Source organism: Spermophilus citellus (genome assembly GCF_964194105.1).
Source record: "Spermophilus citellus genome assembly, chromosome: 4".
Taxonomy (NCBI): Eukaryota; Metazoa; Chordata; class Mammalia; order Rodentia; family Sciuridae; genus Spermophilus; species Spermophilus citellus.
In genome coordinates, this window is record NC_138185.1 from 45,064,396 (window position 1) to 45,082,925 (window position 18,530).

Genomic DNA, 18,530 nt, shown 5'->3' on the forward strand with positions numbered 1-18,530 from the left:
AATTCAAAATGTTATGGTTCAAACAATTCTCTAGTATTTTCTTGTCATTAGAAAATTAGAAGACATTGGCTAGCTTCAAGAAAACATGTCACCTATTTTGTTTTCCCTTAAAAGTTTTGGGGTTGTTTCCAAGTGTTTGTTATGTGTCTCTGTGGTTGAGTACAACTGAGGTAACTTCAAGAACTTTGGAAGTGTATGTCTTGCGGTGGAATCCTGGCTCCCGCCTCTTTTAGCTGTCTGATATCCATCTCTTAGGGTTTTAGTTTCCTCATCTGTAACCTGAGGATATAAGAGTTCTTCTTGCACGGGTTTATTTGAGGATGTGCAGAGCCAGTGTATATAAAGTGCCTAAAATAGTGTCATTGTTCCTAGTTTAAAAGATTTGTTTTAGTTTCTTGGAATTAAAGCAACCAGAGATAATGGAAAACAACAGAGAGTAGTTTAAAAGATTTGTTTTAGTTTCTTGGAATTAAAGCAACCAGAGATAATGGAAAACAACAGAGAGTAGTAATTTACAAGAAACGTGCCAGGGTATTCTTTCTTTTTTTGAGTTAGTTCTCATTCTGAAAGATCTTTTGTTTCCTGTGTTCCTCAAATCACTTCTTACTATTTCTTTAGGAGCAGAACCTTTGTTTTCTCACTAGAAAGAACAAACTGGATCACAAGTCTCTTTTGATTTGACTTCCCCTAAGCCTTCCTTAAATTTAATAAATATTGGTGGAGGTAATAACAGGAGATGACTGGAAAAGAATGAAGAGACCAGTTTTATTTCAAAATTGTGATCTTTTAAAAAATCTACTTTAAGAAAAGTCTCGCACTGTTACTGAATGAACCTGTTTTGGCCACCATGCCACATGCCCAGCACTAAAGCAATGAGATTGGCTGAAGAGAATGTTTATTAATGAATTGGCCAAGGAAGCTACTCCATTTGCTAGTGATGAGGAGATGGAAACCCCAAATCTCCAATCTGCCTCCCTGAGGATTAGATTTAGGGGTATAAAGAAACAGGGTGGTCCAAGTTGTGGGGACAGGTGATTGGAGACAGGGATAAAGGAAATTATCAGTGGTCTGTGTTCAAAGCTTATGAGTTTTCACAGGATGAGTGTTCTGAAAATGGCAGCCTTGGTGAGTTCTGATGGTAGAGTATTTGACCCTCAGATATCAATCCATGGGACACCTGTGCAGGCCAAGTGAAGGGTCACTGGTTTCAACCAGTTTGAGCTAGACAAGGCTACTTGTGAGTTTCTGAAAGATAACTTAATTGTTACCACAGTAACCATACCTCAGTGATATTTTCCATAGTAAAGCTATTAGGTGTCTATTCCCATTATTACCTAGTTAAGTAGCTTCTAAAACCTGTGAGAAAAGCAAATAACCAGAAGCAAGTGAAACTAGATGATTTATTTGGGCTTTTCCCTCCATTTCAGTAGTAGCAATTATTTTTTCATTTTAGGTTTTAAGACAAGGACAAAGATCAGCATCATTCCCTGGCAGCAAGGATGGGCTGGCAGTACAAGGGAGCCACCCCATTTGCTAGTAATGAACTCTCTGTTCGTCACCCAAGAGTAGCTCAAAGCCTTTCTGAGATGATTCTATTAACACTGGGGCTCAGAGGTGACCAGGCTTACTCTGAAGTTAAAAGGTGGTCTTGGAGTTCAAGGTGAAAATACCAGGCTGGTCAGGAGTTCATTGATGTATGCATGTTTATTGAGATTTAACTTGCATCCATAAGGTGCATAAATCTTAAATGCCCAGCTACACAGATTTTTACACATATATGTGTACACTCAAGTAGTTACCACTCAAATCTAAAAATACAACATCCCCCTCCTCAAGGGTAACGTCACTCTTACTTCTGATGCCAGAGGTGAGTTTTGCCTGGATTTTAGGTAGATGAAGTGCTGTAGAAGATATTCTTAGATCTGGCTTCTTTCACACAGTATCGTGTCTATGAACTTCATTATCTGCATCTGGAGGGATAATGCGTTCTTTTTCATTGAATAAACATATTCCATTGTCTGAATTCCACTGTATGAATATGTGCAATGTATCCATTCTGTCAGCCAGCGCTTGGGGTTATTTCCAATTTGAAGCTATTATGAATAACACTACTGTGAACATTTATGTATATTCCTAATTAATGATCAGCATGACTTTTGCCCTCTCCTCTTGGTGACCTCATTCTAACAAAGATAGGTTGCTAATAATCAGGAATGTAGCTTCTAGAATCTTTGGATGAGAGAGAAAAAACCTGGTGAATGTTGTTTTTTTTTAACAACTTTATTTTATTTTTTTAGTTGCAGTTGGACACAAGACTTTTCTTTTATTTATTTATTTATTTATTTATTTATTTATTTATTTAATGTGTTGCTGACGCTGAAACCCAGTGCCTTGCACATGCTAGGCGAGTGTTCTATCTCTGAGCCACAACCCTCCCCCCATCCCTCTTCCCCTGTGAATGTTTTAGAAGAACCTTGAACTTTAGAATTAAAAGACTATTTACTGGGGCTGGGGCTGTAGCTCAATGATAGAGCACTTGCCTGGCATGTGTGAGGCACTGGGTTTCAGCCTCAGCAACACATAAAAAATAAATTAATAAACAAATATATTGTGTGTTCACCTACAACTAAAAAAAATATTTAAAAGAAAAAGATCGTTTACTTTGAAAAACAGTGAAAAAATTGTTTACAATAGTTGTATGGTCTCAAGCAAGCCATTAGATATTTCTGAACCTCAGTTTTCTCATCTGAAAAATGGGTGTAGTATTAGTGTTCTGCAAAAGTGTTGGAGTTGTCACAAGGATTAGATGATAATGAAGTGAAGTATATAGATGGAGCTTACCCATATGAGTACCCAATATTAGTTACTATTACTTTTTTATCATAATGATAACTTACAGTCAAAGATATTATGAAGTCACACAAATTTATTAACACACAACAACCAATGCAAATCAAGTAATCTATTTTAATGCCAGGTATAAAGTGAATACGTAGTTCTGCTTTTCTTCTTACTTTATAACTTCATTTGCTTCAATCTTGATTTCTATAGTGATACAAAACTCTATATTTAATCAAAGAGCTCTCTCAATCAAAGATGATATGGAGGTAGAAGAAAAAAAGAAAAACCTGGGCTGGGGAGTCTGATCACTGCATTAACTTCTGGACTCAGTCGTAGCTTTGGGGTATAGGAAAATTGCTTTCAGTATTTGTACATCTGGCAGAGATTTCTCTTTGTTCCTGGACTTCTAATAATAGACAATAATTTGGATTCAATATGATCTGATTCAGTGTCAGGAATTCCAAAGACCCAAGAGATAAGCCAACTATTTCCAATCTTATAAGTAAGTGAATCCATTGGCTTTTAAAATAGAATCACATTCAAATGTCATATTTCAGGAGCAGTTATTGCAATCGAACTCAGGTGACTTTGATGTGATGTAGAAATGTGAAATTAAAAGGTTAGTGTTGGAAAAGCCGGGAGCTTATCATTGTATAAATCACTTTCAGCCTATGGTATTGGCAGTCTTAGACTCTCCCAAAGAAGTTACTCTAGTGGATAGCCAGCCACAAAGGAGGGGAAGAATAATACCACCCACACCTAAACATCTTTCCTAACTCTGAATAGAAACACACTTTAAAATTTTCTACTTTTAATTTTGAAATCATTTCAGACTTACAGGAAAGTTGCATAAATAATACAGAGAAATGTCTTGCTTTCCCCCAGATTCCTCAATTTTGCACTTTGCCCTTGCTTCATCCTCCTCCTTTGTCTGTGTACATACACACACACACACACACACACACACACACACGTACACACACACACACTTTTTTTCCTGACCATAGAGAGTACATTTTGTCCCTCTGCCCTAGATATTTCATTATATATTCCTAAAAACAAGGCCATCTATCCCATAATTCCAGTACAATTATCAACCCCTAAATTCATATAGAAGCTATGTTCACACTTTTACCTAATCCACAGTCTTTGTTCAGATTTCATCTAATGCTCCACTGAAATGATTTATAACAAATAAAGGAAAGAATGTTTTTGCTCCAGAATTCAATCCAAGATGTTATATGTAGTTGAATTTTCTTCCTCAGAAAATATTTTTTAGGAATCTTGAATTTATACTAATCACGAAAATAAAATCCTTCCTTTAAAATAACATATTCGTGTGAAGGTAATTCAAACAAATATATTTCGTTGTACTGATTTTATGCAAGATATTGTTAGAGAAAACCCTCTCTTCCTGGCTCTTGGAAAACAAAAACAAACAAAAAAACCTGTTGCCATGTTAAGTCTGCTGGTACTACGTGCCATCTGTTGGGTTCTAATTTACAACTTGTCTACCCTCTAACCAATGTGTGGAATTGCAGATGTGCATTCCCTGAAAGCAGAAGTTGCATTTCTTCTTTCTTTAGACTCTGGTCACAGTGGCTGCACTTTCTTTGGCAGATGTAGTGTTGGAAAAAGCCATGCACAAGTGCATCTTGAAGCCCCTGAAGGGTCACGTGGAGACCATGCTGAAGGAGTTCCACATGGCTGATGGCTCCTGGAAACAACTCAAGGAGAACCTACAACTTGTGCGGCAGAGGAATCCCCAGGAATTAGGAGTCTTTGCCCCAACCCCTGATTTGGTGGATGTGGAGAAAATCAAAGTCAAATTCATGACAATGCAGAAGATGTATTCACCAGAAAAGAAAGTCATGCTGCTGTTGAGAGTCTGCAAGCTCATATACACTGTCATGGAGAACAACTCAGGTGAGGATGCTGAAATTCAGGGATTTGGTTGCTACCTGCCAGACCCATGTCAGGATTTCTGATTCCCTATGTCTCCTCCTTTTAGTCTCTTGATTTCACCAAGCAGTTCACAAAAATAAAGTTACTCTGGTACCTATCAAATTAGTCACATGCCAACTAATAGATTATTACAAATAGCACCAATAAATGTAAGTGGATAAGGGTAATGAGATTTTTGTGTAATGCTGATTTAATTAAAGACTTAGTTCAGGATGGTGGTAATGATTCAGTCGCTGGGGTCTAGTTCCAGATCCTCCCTCTGGGAATGAGTTCACTGAGAGAACTTGTCCATCTTAATCAACCTGCTAAATTGCAGTTTCTGCATCTGGAGTTGGATATGGCCCTTTCTTTCTTTCATAAGGTGGTAGTTGAGACACTGCATTGACCCACATGGAGTGGCAATATTGACAATAATCATCACTATATTTTAGCCAATAAGGGGCCCTGTTAATGATCTATAGCTTGAGTCAGAAACTGAGAGCATTCAGTAACAATGAGGTTTCATTAGAATCATCCTGTTGGCTGGCCCCCTCTTTGATACAAGCTGAAACAATGTAATTGGAATTCACCAAAGACAAGTAGGAAAATAAGCCCTTGGATTTCCCTCTTGCTATTTCCCACAGATGAAGGAGAGATGAAGATTCATGGTTAGTGACTGAGCCCTGCATTGTTCGAGGTCTTCTGTGAGCCTGTAAATCTGTGGATGATTATCACCATTTTTATCTTATTTTATTTTATTTATTTTTGCAGTACTAGGGATTGAACCTAGGGGTGCTCTTTCACTTAACTATATCCCAGTCCTTTTTATTTTGAGACAGGATCTATATCCCTAAGTTGTTTACGGCCTCACTAAGTTGCTGAGGCTGGTATTGAAACTAGAATCCTCCTGCCTCAGCCTCCCAAGTTGCTGGAATTGCAGGCATGCACCCCCATGCCCAGCAATTACCAACTTTTTTTTTTTAAATTGCTTAGTGGAAAAGCAACAGAGAGAAATGCAGGCTCTATTAACCTCTGCTTAAGTAGATATGAATATAAATGCACATTGCAAATTGTCGAATTAGGAATCATTACAATCTGAGCTCTTGGGTTGGAAATGATAGTTTGTGAACATGGTCCCTAAAATTTGTAAGTGTATTTCACATACATGAATAAATTTTCTAGAGTTCCTGAGATCACTTCTAAAAGTTGCCCCAGTAATCTACACAGGATTATGTTCTTCTGAAGCACTTCATGAATGACGTTTTAAACAGAGTAATTTTTTTATTGGGGGGGCTTGTCTACTTCCTGTAGGAAGTTTAGCAGCATCCTGGATGCTATTTGTAATCTTACCTTCCAATTGTAACAGTGAAAATGTCTCCAAACTATGTCCATCACTCCTTGGGGGAGCAAAATCACCCCCAGTTGAGAACCATCCTTGTAAATAAAAAAAATAGACATAATAACTGGAGTTTTTTTCCTATTTATTGCTGCTAATCAATGTGTATCTCCAACATACACTGAATTGGCACATTTAAACAAATTAGCTGTGTTCTTATATTGAGTACAAAGCAAAATTTATTCCTGATTTGAATTTGGTCTTGCCATCACATTTATGATTCAGGTGCACAGAAATAAAATAGGAAATCAAATAAAGAATTGGCAGAATAAATATTTTATAAATGTTTAGTAATATGACTGGCTAAAAGGTAAAATGTTCAAAGGTAAAACATTCAAAAATATTGCTCTGTCCTAGTGCATAACTTTATGCATTGAAGAGGGGAGGAAATCTGAACCATGTTCATGGCTCCTAGACATTCATTCTGAGAGTGCGAGTAAGGGTTGGTCTCTCCTGTCAGCAGCTGGGAGGGTCACGGACAACACAAGATTCCAGAAACACCCACCTCTGTTTATAAATAGCTCATTTCCTCAGTGTGACTCCCTGCTGTCTAATAAAAGCAGCAAGTAGGATATGAAATAAAGTTGTCCTCTCTCTCTTTTTCTTCTTAATCCCAGGGAGGATGTATGGCGCTGATGACTTCTTGCCAGTTCTGACCTATGTCATTGCTCAGTGTGACATGCTTGAATTGGACACTGAAATCGAGTACATGATGGAGCTCCTAGACCCATCACTGTTACATGGAGAAGGTAACATGCTTTTGAAAAAGTTGGAGGAACTTGGTGGTTTGTTTTTTTGTTGTTGTTGTTTTCATTTCATTTTAAAATCTGAGGTGACATTCACGGAGGGTAAAATCAACCATTTTAAAGTGAACAATTCATTGGCATTCAGTACACACCCAATATTGGGCAACCACCACCTCTTTCTAGCTCCCAAAGACCCCTCTCACCCTAAAATAAAACCCTGCACCCATTAACTAGTCACAAAGGTACTTTTTTGACATTTTAAGGCTTAACTGCAATTTTAACTCTTTCTTTATTTAGAAGTGTAGATAGACTTTTTTCTGATTATCAATTAATAAATATTCATCACAGAAAATTTTGGAGTCAGAAAAAAGAAAACCAAAAAATGCAACCCTGTTATAATTAATACTTCATTGAGATTGGCTAGTGACAATTTAAAAAGTACCATTTAATAGAATAAATGTCATTTTTTAAAGCAATGGTTTCTTTGATTCCAGGAGGAAGTCGTAAATATTTTACTAGAGAGTAGTCTCATTGCCAGAAAAAAAATGGTCATATTTTTGCTATTGAATTGGTGAAATAAATGAAGACCTGTTTTTTGTTTTTAATCTTTTTTTTAATTTTGTTTTTTAGATTAAAAACATCATTAATTTTCTTTCCATTTCAAAAATGATGTCAGTCTATTGTTAAAATTAAAAATACAGTGGAGTAAGATCTGGGTGATTTGCTTCGAACTTATGTTAGTAGTTCAGGTTCCTCTTGGTGTCTGCCTAGCCCCAACATGTTTTAGCAGAAGTAAGGTGTTTTATCATGGACATAATTTGGATGCTTGGCACTATGGCTCACAGCCTTGAGAACAAACAATCTCTGGGACTCTTGTGTGAGCTTGTCTTTCTAAAGGAGAACAAATCAAGACCTGTGCATGGGAGAGTCCAGACAGACCCTGAGGGTGAGGTTCTGTTTTCTTTTCTCCATTGAGTTTCAGTCTGGGCTGGAGTACAAAGGTCCATGTGCTGAGGGACTTCCCAAGGGCCTGTGTCACCCCAGCATTTTCCAAGGAGAGATCTTGAATGCATTTTTACCATGGTGGGGGGGGGGGTGCACCATCCCGTCCCAGTTGTTAAATCCATTGTGTTATCTTAAATGCAAAATGGCTTTAATGTCCTCAGTCATCAAACTGAATTCCCTAGATCTCAGTTTTTCTATCAGAGGGGCTCCCCTCCCTTTAGCCCAAATCATGCCCATTCCACCTGCCCTAGTGCTGACTCAGGATGAATGATGAGTGTCTTCTATCCTATCTGCTACCCCAGACACAAATGGTCTCTGTCACCCTTTTACCCTCTCTCTTGTTTATGTCTCCTCATTAATATTCTTAACCATGGATTCAGACACTTCATAAGAAGCCACTAACATCCTCCCTACACCTTTCCTTCTCTGGGATTGGACAGAAGGGGAAACGCAAGAGGCTTTGTCCAGCCACCGAGAGAAGCATATGTTAGTGTCAATGCCATACTTTTATTTTTTCCCACTGTGTTATTACTGCGATTTTTTTTAACTTCAATCATGGATAATTCTAGTAATAAGTTAATTCCAGTAAGATCTAGAAGATCTCTTGGGGCTTGGGGGAGGGGCATGCCAGTCTCACTGAGAAAATCACCATTCTGTTGCTGATGATGAATCCTCAGGACAAACAAAAGGCTTACACCTTATGGCCCAAGGATTGGGACAACCATTTTCTACCTCCTTTTCTTCCTTGCATTGCTCCAGAGTGAGCCACTGTTGCTGACAGATGGGCAAGTGACTGTCTTCACCTCCAGGGATCCCACATGAGGAAAACACAAGGACACTAGCAAACACACAAAGGGGCCCATGAGTGTGTGCAGGAAGTAGAGCCTGTCTCTACTTCTTTGTGTCTGGGCCTTTTTGGCTTTACTCCTTGGGGCGCCCAGGCAGGCCAGGCGGGTTAACTGTGGTTACAGACCAGGCTTGCACAGCTTCTAACTGCAGCTCTGCAGAACTGCCAGCAGCCTGTTACAGATCTGTCGCTTCCTTGGCTTGCCTAGAGTCCTCTTTGGTTTGTGCAGCAGCAGCCACATGTCTTTTCTGCTGTTTAAGCAGGTACTCCCATTTACGGGACAGGCGTCATAGAATCCCTTCGAAACACACAGTTCTTATGGTTGGGTTATAGTTTTGCTGAAATTGAAAACCTTCCTCTAATTGCATCCACATGTTTCAAAGTGTGGTCAATTTTGTGCTTCCAGCATTTTCAGTTTCTCCTTAGTGGCCAGAAGACATCAGAGCAATGGAGTCTAAAATCTGAAGTCCAAAGAAACCCTCCTCCACCCCCACAGGATTATAACAGCCTTCCAAGTCATAGCTCAAATACTGGCACCTCTACACAGCCTGATTTGATTACTTATGTCCATATAGATTTCTCCTGAAATCTTCTGGGTAACGTTTACTCTCGCCAGCAACCCACGCAGATGAGATGAACTGGGTTTAAAAGAGCTAAGAAAACAGCAAAAAAGCACAGGACACAGAAGTAATTTTCATATGGAGGGTGGGACTGCTCTGCGACCTTATAGGTCAGCTTCCACACTGGAAAGACTTCTGGAAAAGAGAGCGTGTACCTGGAATCTCTTTATTTTTATGGGGGTGGGGAGCTCACAATGGAATTTCAATAGAATGTTCTCCAAATAGGGCAGGAGATAAGGTTTCAAGGGTGGAGTCTTGCTCTGTGATGTCTTGTGGTCAGCAGATTGATTGACATCTTGGCAAGTCACACCCATCTCAGGTTCTGTGTGGGATCTTCACAGTTCTGTGAGGGCAGAACTGAAGGGAAGGCACACTTGCATCTCGCAGCCCAGTCAGTATGCAATGCCAGACCTATCTCCTCACATGGCTACTGTGCGCATAGTTCTCTCACACACAGCCCACTTGTGCAATTTACATTTTATACTTCTCATTTCTCATTCAATCACTTGCTAATTTGTTCTGGAGCAAATATTTAGTAAAAATGAATAATCTGGATTCAGCATTTTGTGGGGGCTGCCCTAGAGAACTTTCTCCCTGGGCAATAAGGTCAGGAAAACGCTTAACTTGGGCTCTGGGCATATCTTAGTGGTAGAGCAGCTGCCTAGCAGGCACTATATCCAATCTGTAGCACCTCTCTTTCACCTGCCAAGAAAAACTCAACATATTATAACCATGCATGGAAAGCATATTGCTCACAGTAGGCTAATTATGCTGCAGTTTTAAAAAAAATTACCCCCAAATTTCCATCAGTGACCTGAAAACAACAAATACATTTTTCTTTCTCAAGTTTATGTCTGATGCAAGTTCATAGGGTACGTTGCCTGTGATCCCAAGGCATAGAGTCATTTACATCATGCACATTGATTAGAGAGTGTTCTAAAGGGTTTTACATGAGTAGTTAAATACTTTGGCCATGAAAGTGCCACTTCTTGGGGGGGGGGGGGAACCTCACCTAACCACAATGCTCTGTTCTCTGCATGAATACATTTCGAGGTACATTTATCTGTGTTCTTTAATAAATTTATAGATTTCTGGAAAGCAGGAACTCAGATTCTATTTCTTATGAACACACTTCCTTTTTTGTGACTGACTTGGGCTCATGGTAGAGATTCAATGGATATTTTTGACCGAGAATGTCTCTAAAAATAAAATGCACTGTGCCTAATCAAGACATTTTTAATAAACCTCCAAGGCGCCCCCTAGTGGCTCTGTAGCACAGAATTCACAAATTCTTCTAAGGCCATTTCATTAAATTTTAGAACAAAACTGATCGAATTATGTTTGATGCATGTATGAATATGGCATAATGAATCCCACCATTATGTACAATGTATAATTATGTACAGTGTATAATGCACTATGAAAATTTGGAAAAATTTTTTAAAACATGAACAAATACATATTCATCTCACCATACTATAAGTCTGTTAACAGTTCTCAGAAACACAAGATTATCCCTAAATGTACCATTAAAGGAATGTCACTTGCTTTTCTTTGTAAATCATTTTCTTAAATGTCATATTATATTCATGTTTTTGAATTAATTTTATTGGTGAATTATAATTCTACATAGTAATGGGATTCATTGTGACATATTCTTATGTACATATAGTATAATTTGGTCAATTACATTTCCCTTTCCCTCCCTCTCTCCCTCCCTCTGGTCCTCGTCCTCTACTAGTCTCCTTGTATTTTGATGAGATCCCAACTCCCTTTTATTTTTTCCTAGTTCTCTAGCTCCCATATACGAGACATTAGTCTGTAAGTAAGGATAAGAAAAAAATCTGGAGGGAGAAATTATTTTGAAGTACTCATATTTTTGTGAGCACATTTGTTAGGTGCTGCAGTTCTTTCAGAGTGTACAGTTCACTTACAGTTCAGAAAACAGGAATTTCTAAAAGAAAAGCCGAGCAGATTCGCAGACAAAAGTAGGTGATTCTGGCCTTGGAACAGTTGACCCCACCCCCTCACCTGCCTGATTTTGTCCCCACCTCCCTATCAGGTCGCAATACCCCTGACCTTTTCTGGCAGACCATTTTCATAATTACACTTTAATAATATAGAGGTTTTGTCTGTTTCACCTATGGGAATGGAAATTCCATCAGTGGAAACAGAATTGTTGTCAGCTCTCCAGGGCTCCCCCCGCCCTGGCACAGGCCCGAGTCACTCCATGGGTGTTTGTGAGATGCATGTGTGGAATTCATGGATGAAGGAGTGAATGATGTGTTCTCCTGCAATCCCACCAGGAAATGCATGTGGAAGAGATGAGGAAATTAAAGTCAACTCTCCATGTCCATAGGTTCTGCATCTGTGGATTCAACTGACCATGGATTGCAAATATTTGGAAAAAAAATTTTTAAGTCTGTACTAACATGTATAGATTTTTCCTTTATCCTTATTTCTTAAAGAGTACATTGTAACAATTCCTTACTTAGCATTTACATTGTATTAGAGATTATTTAAAGTATATATACAGGAGGGTGTGCATAGGTTATATGCAGATACAATCCTTTTTTACTTATTTTTCTTTCCATATACAAGGCCATTTATTTTGATATTCAAGCCATGGATTTTGATACTCAAGGCAAGGATTCTGGATCCAATTTCCTGACGATAGCAAAGGACAACTGTATGCACTATTTCTTCTAACATTAGAGCACCTTCACTGTTACTACCAGAGTATGAAGCTCATGGAGAACCCACTTTTTCTGCTCTTTCCAGGAGGCTATTACTTGACAAGTGCCTATGGAGCACTTTCTCTGATAAAGAATTTCCAAGAAGAACAAGCAGCTCGACTGCTCAGCTCAGAGACCAGGGACACCCTGAGGCAGTGGCATAAACGGAGAACCACAAACCGGACCATCCCTTCTGTGGATGACTTTCAGGTATGAAACTGAGTGCCCCAGGGTGCTTCCTCTATCCTCTAGGGAGACAGAACTGGGTCCCCTAGCACATCCTGGCTCAAGGCCCCAGAGTCCTTTATCGGTTGAATCATCTGATGGAAAGGGGATATTTTAAGCCACCTCTGACCTCGTTGTTTCACTTCTTTTTTTTTTTTAATTTATATGAACAGACACTCTTCGACTTTTGATGGGATTACGTTCCCCATAAACCCATAGTAAATTGAACATATTGTAAATGGGAAATGCATTGAATACACTAACACATTGAGCATCTTAACTTAGCAAAATAGTATACTGTACAGGATTGGTTGTGTCCCCTCACCTGTTTGACTGGCAGCTGCAGCTCTTGGCTGCTGCCAGCATCATGAGAGGATCATATCACTAGTCTAGGAAAAGATCCCAATTCAAAATCCAGGCTGGGGATGTAGTAACTCAGTGGTAGAGCACATGTTTACCATGTATAAAGTCCTAGGTTCAATCCCTAGCACACACAAAAATCAAAAATAAAAATAAAAAATTCAAATCTCAAATTGCAGTTTCTACTGAATGGGAATCACTTTTGAACTATCATAAAGTTGAAAAATCATTAAATCAAATGGACCACTTGTGTATATAAATGGGTTGGCACAAATTTTGCTGCCCTTAAGAAAACAAAGTCAAATTAAGGCAGGACTTCTCCCAAAATGTTCTGCCTGGGTACTGAGTACCTGAGAAGATGGGAAGTAAAAAAGGAAGAGGAAGCACTTGGCATGGGCCTTGGATATTGTATTTCATCAGGAACCAGCAGCATTATGAGCTGCAATTTGGCTTGCCTCCCTTTGGAAAGAAGAGGGGTTCAGTGATGACTTCCTCCTCTCCTTCCCCATTCTCTCCTTCACTTACTGAATCTCAGTAGCAGAGGCTATGGTACTTGCTCAGGGAACTGAACTGGAGACAACATCTGACCCAAGTCCTGCTCAGGTCTCCCGATAGGAGTTTTCATGCCTGGGAATGTGGGATTTTCAATGAGCTTGTTTCTCAGAGAGTAGAGATGGATTAAGGCTTCATAAATCTTTCTCCGACACAATTTCTGAATTACTTGTCATCTATAAAATGACAGGTAAGTCTGCAAACATCTTTGAATAACATTTTGAAGGTTTTGAGTGGAATTACAAAACCCAATTGTCCTTTGTTTCTATGGGCCAAGTGGCAGGTTTTCCATCAGGAAACTGGACAGTCAAGACAGATGTCCCTTCATGTCCAGATTCACCTTCCTTTGCCTTCCCCCCGCCCTTCTTAATGGTCTGAAAATAACCTAAAAGTATATTTGGTTCAAAGTCAGCTATTGTTGAAAGGCAAGATCAGCATGGTCTTCAAGATTGCAGTATTCTCAGAAATTCCTTCCAGACACATAAATCTAAAAATAAATAAGTAAATAAGAACACATACTGTCTGTTGCTTCTTCTGCCCTCTTGGGTTGTTTAAGAATACTCATGTGCTAAGTGATTTGGTACATGCAGATCCCTGGGCTATTCTGTATTGGTTATACAAAGAGGGCATTCCTGAGGAGCTGTACCTTCTGAGAAGACCAAAAGTTAGAAAAGTGCATTCTTCCTTCTCTCCACCTGCCACTAGACCTTTCCTCCTGTCATTTCTATCCATCTGTAGGTCACCAGATACCACACAGCCACTTCCTTCAGCACCATCCCCCTAAATCCGTGACCTTGCTTCCTTTGAAGATGAACACCTTCTCAGAATATAATTCAAGATGGAAAATGTTAGCACTCATTTAAGGGGTAAAAGCAAAAACCCAGACATGTAGTTCTACTTGGAACTCCTAAAGCAAATGTCCCAGACATGGATATCTCCTCACATTGGAAGAGGGAGTACACCCTAGTGGTAAAAGTGGAATCATGCTGACTCTGCCATTTACTAACTGTGTGGCCTTGGGCAAGTTACTTAGCCTCCCTGTGCTTCAGTTTCTTCTCTGGTTAAATGAAGAGAATGTAGACGTCTCTCACCAAGTTCTTTTCAAGAGTCATTGAGTAGATGCATATAAAGTGTTGGAGCCAAGTTATTAGCAGGATGGGTGGGGTAGGTTGGATGGAAGAGCAGGGTGGGGTCTGATAGAATATGGACACACTCTAAAGAAAGACATTCAAGTCTGTGCACACCCCACTCACTCCTCTCTGCAGAGTCATCAGCTGGCAAATGTCCTCCCTAGAAACAGACATAAAACACATCTCACATGTGCAGAAGACATCATTGTCCCCAAGAGCCTGCCCTGCTGTGATCCCAGCTAGCCTTCATGGCAACCATGTGAGAACGGAGGCAGAGAGCATGCCTTCCCCTTGCTCCTAAGCAGGGGCTCCAGATAGAGAAGGAAATGCATGTGTTTCTTAGATGCAACTCAAATATAACTGGGTGTTCTCTACTTTTATCTGAGAACCCCACTCTTAAAGAAATGGAAATTGAAGGAGTTATCTAGGGTCACAGAATCCAGGAGAGTCTGGCATGAGTTTCGGATTCTTCATGTCTCATCTGTGCTTTGTGTTGGGCGGCCACGGGTTTATTGTATTCCAAGACGGTGTGCACCTGGCCCCCTTCAAGGTGCCATGCCTGCAAATGTCTCCTTTTGCTTCTCTGCAACACCACTTTGCACTTAATCAGCTCCGTCTCCAGAGTCTTCTGGCAGAATCAACATTCTCCTCCCTCTGATTTTTTCCAGATTATACTCAGAGCCACTTGGCACCTGGTGTTAGGTTGAACCACATGAAATGCCATTTGGGGAGCTCAAAGAATAGTCAAACATGGGTGGTTTCTTGGGGTTCCGCCTAACAGTATTGCCCTTGCTTATGCTGCATAGAAGAGTGTGAGAGGAAGTGAGCCCGGTATGTGCTGTTGTGTCTAGATTTTTAAAATCTCTTCCTGCTGGCTCCTGGTTCAGATTCTTCTGTTGTCTGGTGTGTTTTTCAAGCTGGGAATAATCCCAGCTTTGGATGTGGTTCACATTCTTACGCAGGGATTTCTTAAGCAGGCTTTATGAGGGATACTGACAAGATGAAAACCAGGGCTGAATGGGCTTCCTGTTTCTTCTATTTTCAGTGAGCTCAAATGTGGCAGCTCAATCCATATAGTCATCTTCCCCACCATCCAAATTCAGATCAGCCTTGCAATGTGAGTTTTGTGAACTTACGTTAGACATTGTGATGAACCAGAGCCCTGAAGTAGCTCACAGGTGCAGCCTTTCATTTGCCTCTCGTGATGTGACTTATTGCTCTGTCTGGTGTTCCCTTCTGACTGTCTCCAATGTCTCTTTCCACCTACAGAATTACCTCCGTGTTGCATTCCAGGAGGTCAACAGTGGCTGCACAGGAAAGACCCTCCTCGTGAGACCGTACATCACCACTGAGGATGTGTGTCAGCTCTGTGCTGAGAAATTTAAGGTGGGGGACCCAGAGGAGTATAGCCTCTTTCTCTTCGTTGACGAAACGTGGCAGCAGCTGGCAGAGGACACTTATCCTCAAAAAATCAAGGCCGAGCTGCATAGCCGCCCACAACCCCACATCTTCCACTTCGTCTACAGGCGCATCAAGAATGATCCTTACGGTGTCATTTTCCAGAATGGTGAGGAAGATCTCACCCCCTCGTAGAAGCCATGGGGGACTTCCTGTGGATGCATCCAAAGGGGAGCTGAGAGCCTGGCCTTCTGGTTGCCACAAGCTTGAGCTTGGAAGGCAGTCACCTCCAGGAGGACCCCTTGGTGCATTGACTAAGCCATCCGAAGGCTAACTTAGCCCAGGGCATCTTTGGCCACATTGCCCATGAAAGGTAGCTGAGGTTGGTAAAAATAGTAGGATTCTCCTCCTACAATGCAGAGTTGCATTTCACGGTTCAAGTGTCCTGAAATTGTTTGCTACCTGCCCCTAGCCAGGTTCTAGGTTGGCTGACATGTGTGTATATGTGCTGAATGAACTTTTAAGGTACAAGCTCTTCTCTTGAATTCAACAGCAGGTGTTTGACAAGACTGTCCGATGCAGTGCGTCAGGTACTTCTCAGTTCTGTGGATGACTCCATCTTCCTTTTTACTTTTTTTTTTCCTTTAAAAAAATTTTTACAAAGAGCCTTTGTGTTTTTATATATTTCATAGAAATTTTTATAGCAGTTGCAGGTAAACTGTCAGGATTGGTTTTTAAAATATTTTTGTAACTTTAAAATATTGTATAATTATGCATGTGATTTTAACATTTAATATTGGAAAAATAAATCTCTTGCTGGATTTGAGAGTATTGCATTTTAAAAGTCTCTCTTCTGTAACTGGATGTTTTGGCAACTTTGTGGGGAGAGACTGCTGGATTTCTTAAAGCAATGTATTCCTGACACTGGCCACAGAATGCCTTTGGAAATTTGATGTACTGTTATCTTGTTCACATTTACTGGTATTGTGCTGTTTGTTTGTTTGTTTGTTTGTTTGTTTAAACAGGTGATGCTGAGAATAGGAGAGAAGTGAATGTAGAGACAGGTAGAGAGAGAAATACAGACAGACTCTAACTAAGGACTGAGGAGTGTAGTCTGCTGGTTCAGGCTCTGCAGGATGTAGGAAATAGAGTCAGAAGGAGCCACCTTTGCTTAAGATACTGTAAATATGCAAGAAGATTTGGCAAGAATCTATTCCACTTGTTATCCACTTTTGAAAACAATTTTGAAAATCCCACACATTCAAAAAAAATCAAGGTTAGCTCTCCCTCCCCCCACATTTTCACATAAATCAAAACTAACAGCATACAATTATTTGGAACAGAAACCAAGAACAAATTAATGCATAATGTAACTTTTGTTGAGTTAAATAAGATGCTGTTGGGAAAAGAATTTGAAAATGCACCAAAAAACAAAACAAAAACAAAAACACCCATCTGCATTGTAGAATGTACAGTGGCTGGGGATGCAGCTCAGTGGTAGAGCACTTGCTTAGCATGTGCAAGGCCCTGGGGAGCACCACCAATAAAATAAGTGAATAAATAAATGTACAGTGAGGTTAGATTTAGGTTTTATAAAACCAGTTTGGAGTGCACAAACTAGGAGGGTTGTGTGTTGACGTGACAGGTAGTTACAAAAACATGTTATTGTACTGTGTAAGGGTGCAGAGTCATCTGATAGGGTGGGCTTTGTACCTTGTACCTTTTTCAGCCGTGGCTTTTGTTAAACTAGAAGTCTCAGCACGTACTGTCTTGTACATCCTTATGTAAATGATTTTTAAATGGAATTTTGCACATAATACATTGTAATACTGTACCATAATCCTGTGTGAAAATAATTTTTGCTGTATTCTTTGTCTTTTTTTTTTTTTTTGAGAGTCAGAATATAATCAAACCTCACACTATGTCATGTAAATCTGAAATCCCAGCCAGCATTTGTGGTAAGATAATCTATGGAGAATAAACAGAAACACATTTTTCAGAAGCTTGTGGATCTGAGATAAAAAATTAAGAAGCAGAAGAGAAGGAAAAAAAAATCATCCTCTGCCCTGAAAGAGTTTCCACAGTATTGGCTTAATTGTATCCAGAATAAATCACAGTTAATCTGAATGCGGAGTTAGCTAGGGCCCTGCGGACAGCTCACTTTGTCCTTAGGCCACCTTTGTAATGTCTTGGCTGAGTTCAGCTGGTTGCAAAATCAACAAGGGCGCAGGCCTGGTTTTCTTTGCTGCGCTCTCCCCCATGTTTGGAACCATGCCTGGCAGATAATCAGGGCTCAATAATCCTCGTTGACTGAAGGAAGGAAAACACAGGTTTAAAGAGTTTATATTACCATCTCAGGGTAGCTACTTAGATCAGCATTGAGGCTGAATGGACACCTGCTTTTGATATTTACAGTGAATTAAAACAGGACCCCTGGATCCGTTCATCCAATTGTTCTTCCTTCTCTCCAAATTAAGACCATCACTGTGTCCTGGCACTTAGAAATCATTAGGCTGTTGATCAAAATGGGTCACGACGTCTGGATTTGGGACAGTTTGAGCAGGAGAGAGAGAGAGAGATCAGAACAGGAAAAGTTACTGTGAACAAAAGGACACATCACGAGATCGTCCCTGGTTTTGTCATTGGGCAATGCTTTCCTATCAAAGTTTCAACACAACATGTGTCTTCATTTTTTTCCCCCCACGCAGGCATTTCTCACTTCTCAAATTGC

At 40.0% G+C, this 18,530-nt stretch overlaps 1 protein-coding gene across 11 annotated transcripts in view; it reads left to right on the forward strand.

Moving 5' to 3' along the window:
• The window catches only part of RIN2 (Ras and Rab interactor 2), a 233,097-nt gene extending 215,681 nt beyond the window's left edge, over positions 1-17,416 (forward strand). For 10 of the 11 annotated variants that reach the window (XM_081288791.1, XM_081288782.1, XM_081288785.1 and 7 more), the window contains 4 exons: positions 4,462-4,767; positions 6,799-6,930; positions 12,181-12,344; positions 15,671-17,416. In XM_081288791.1, coding sequence (XP_081144917.1) covers positions 4,462-4,767; positions 6,799-6,930; positions 12,181-12,344; positions 15,671-15,994 — 926 coding nt within the window. In that variant the 3' untranslated portion in view covers positions 15,995-17,416. Of the gene's footprint in view, positions 1-4,461; positions 4,768-6,798; positions 6,931-12,000; positions 12,089-12,180; positions 12,345-15,670 lie in introns of those variants that run through there. The other variant, XR_014021324.1, reaches the window with a different exon arrangement.
• Positions 17,417-18,530: the final 1,114 nt, after the last annotated feature.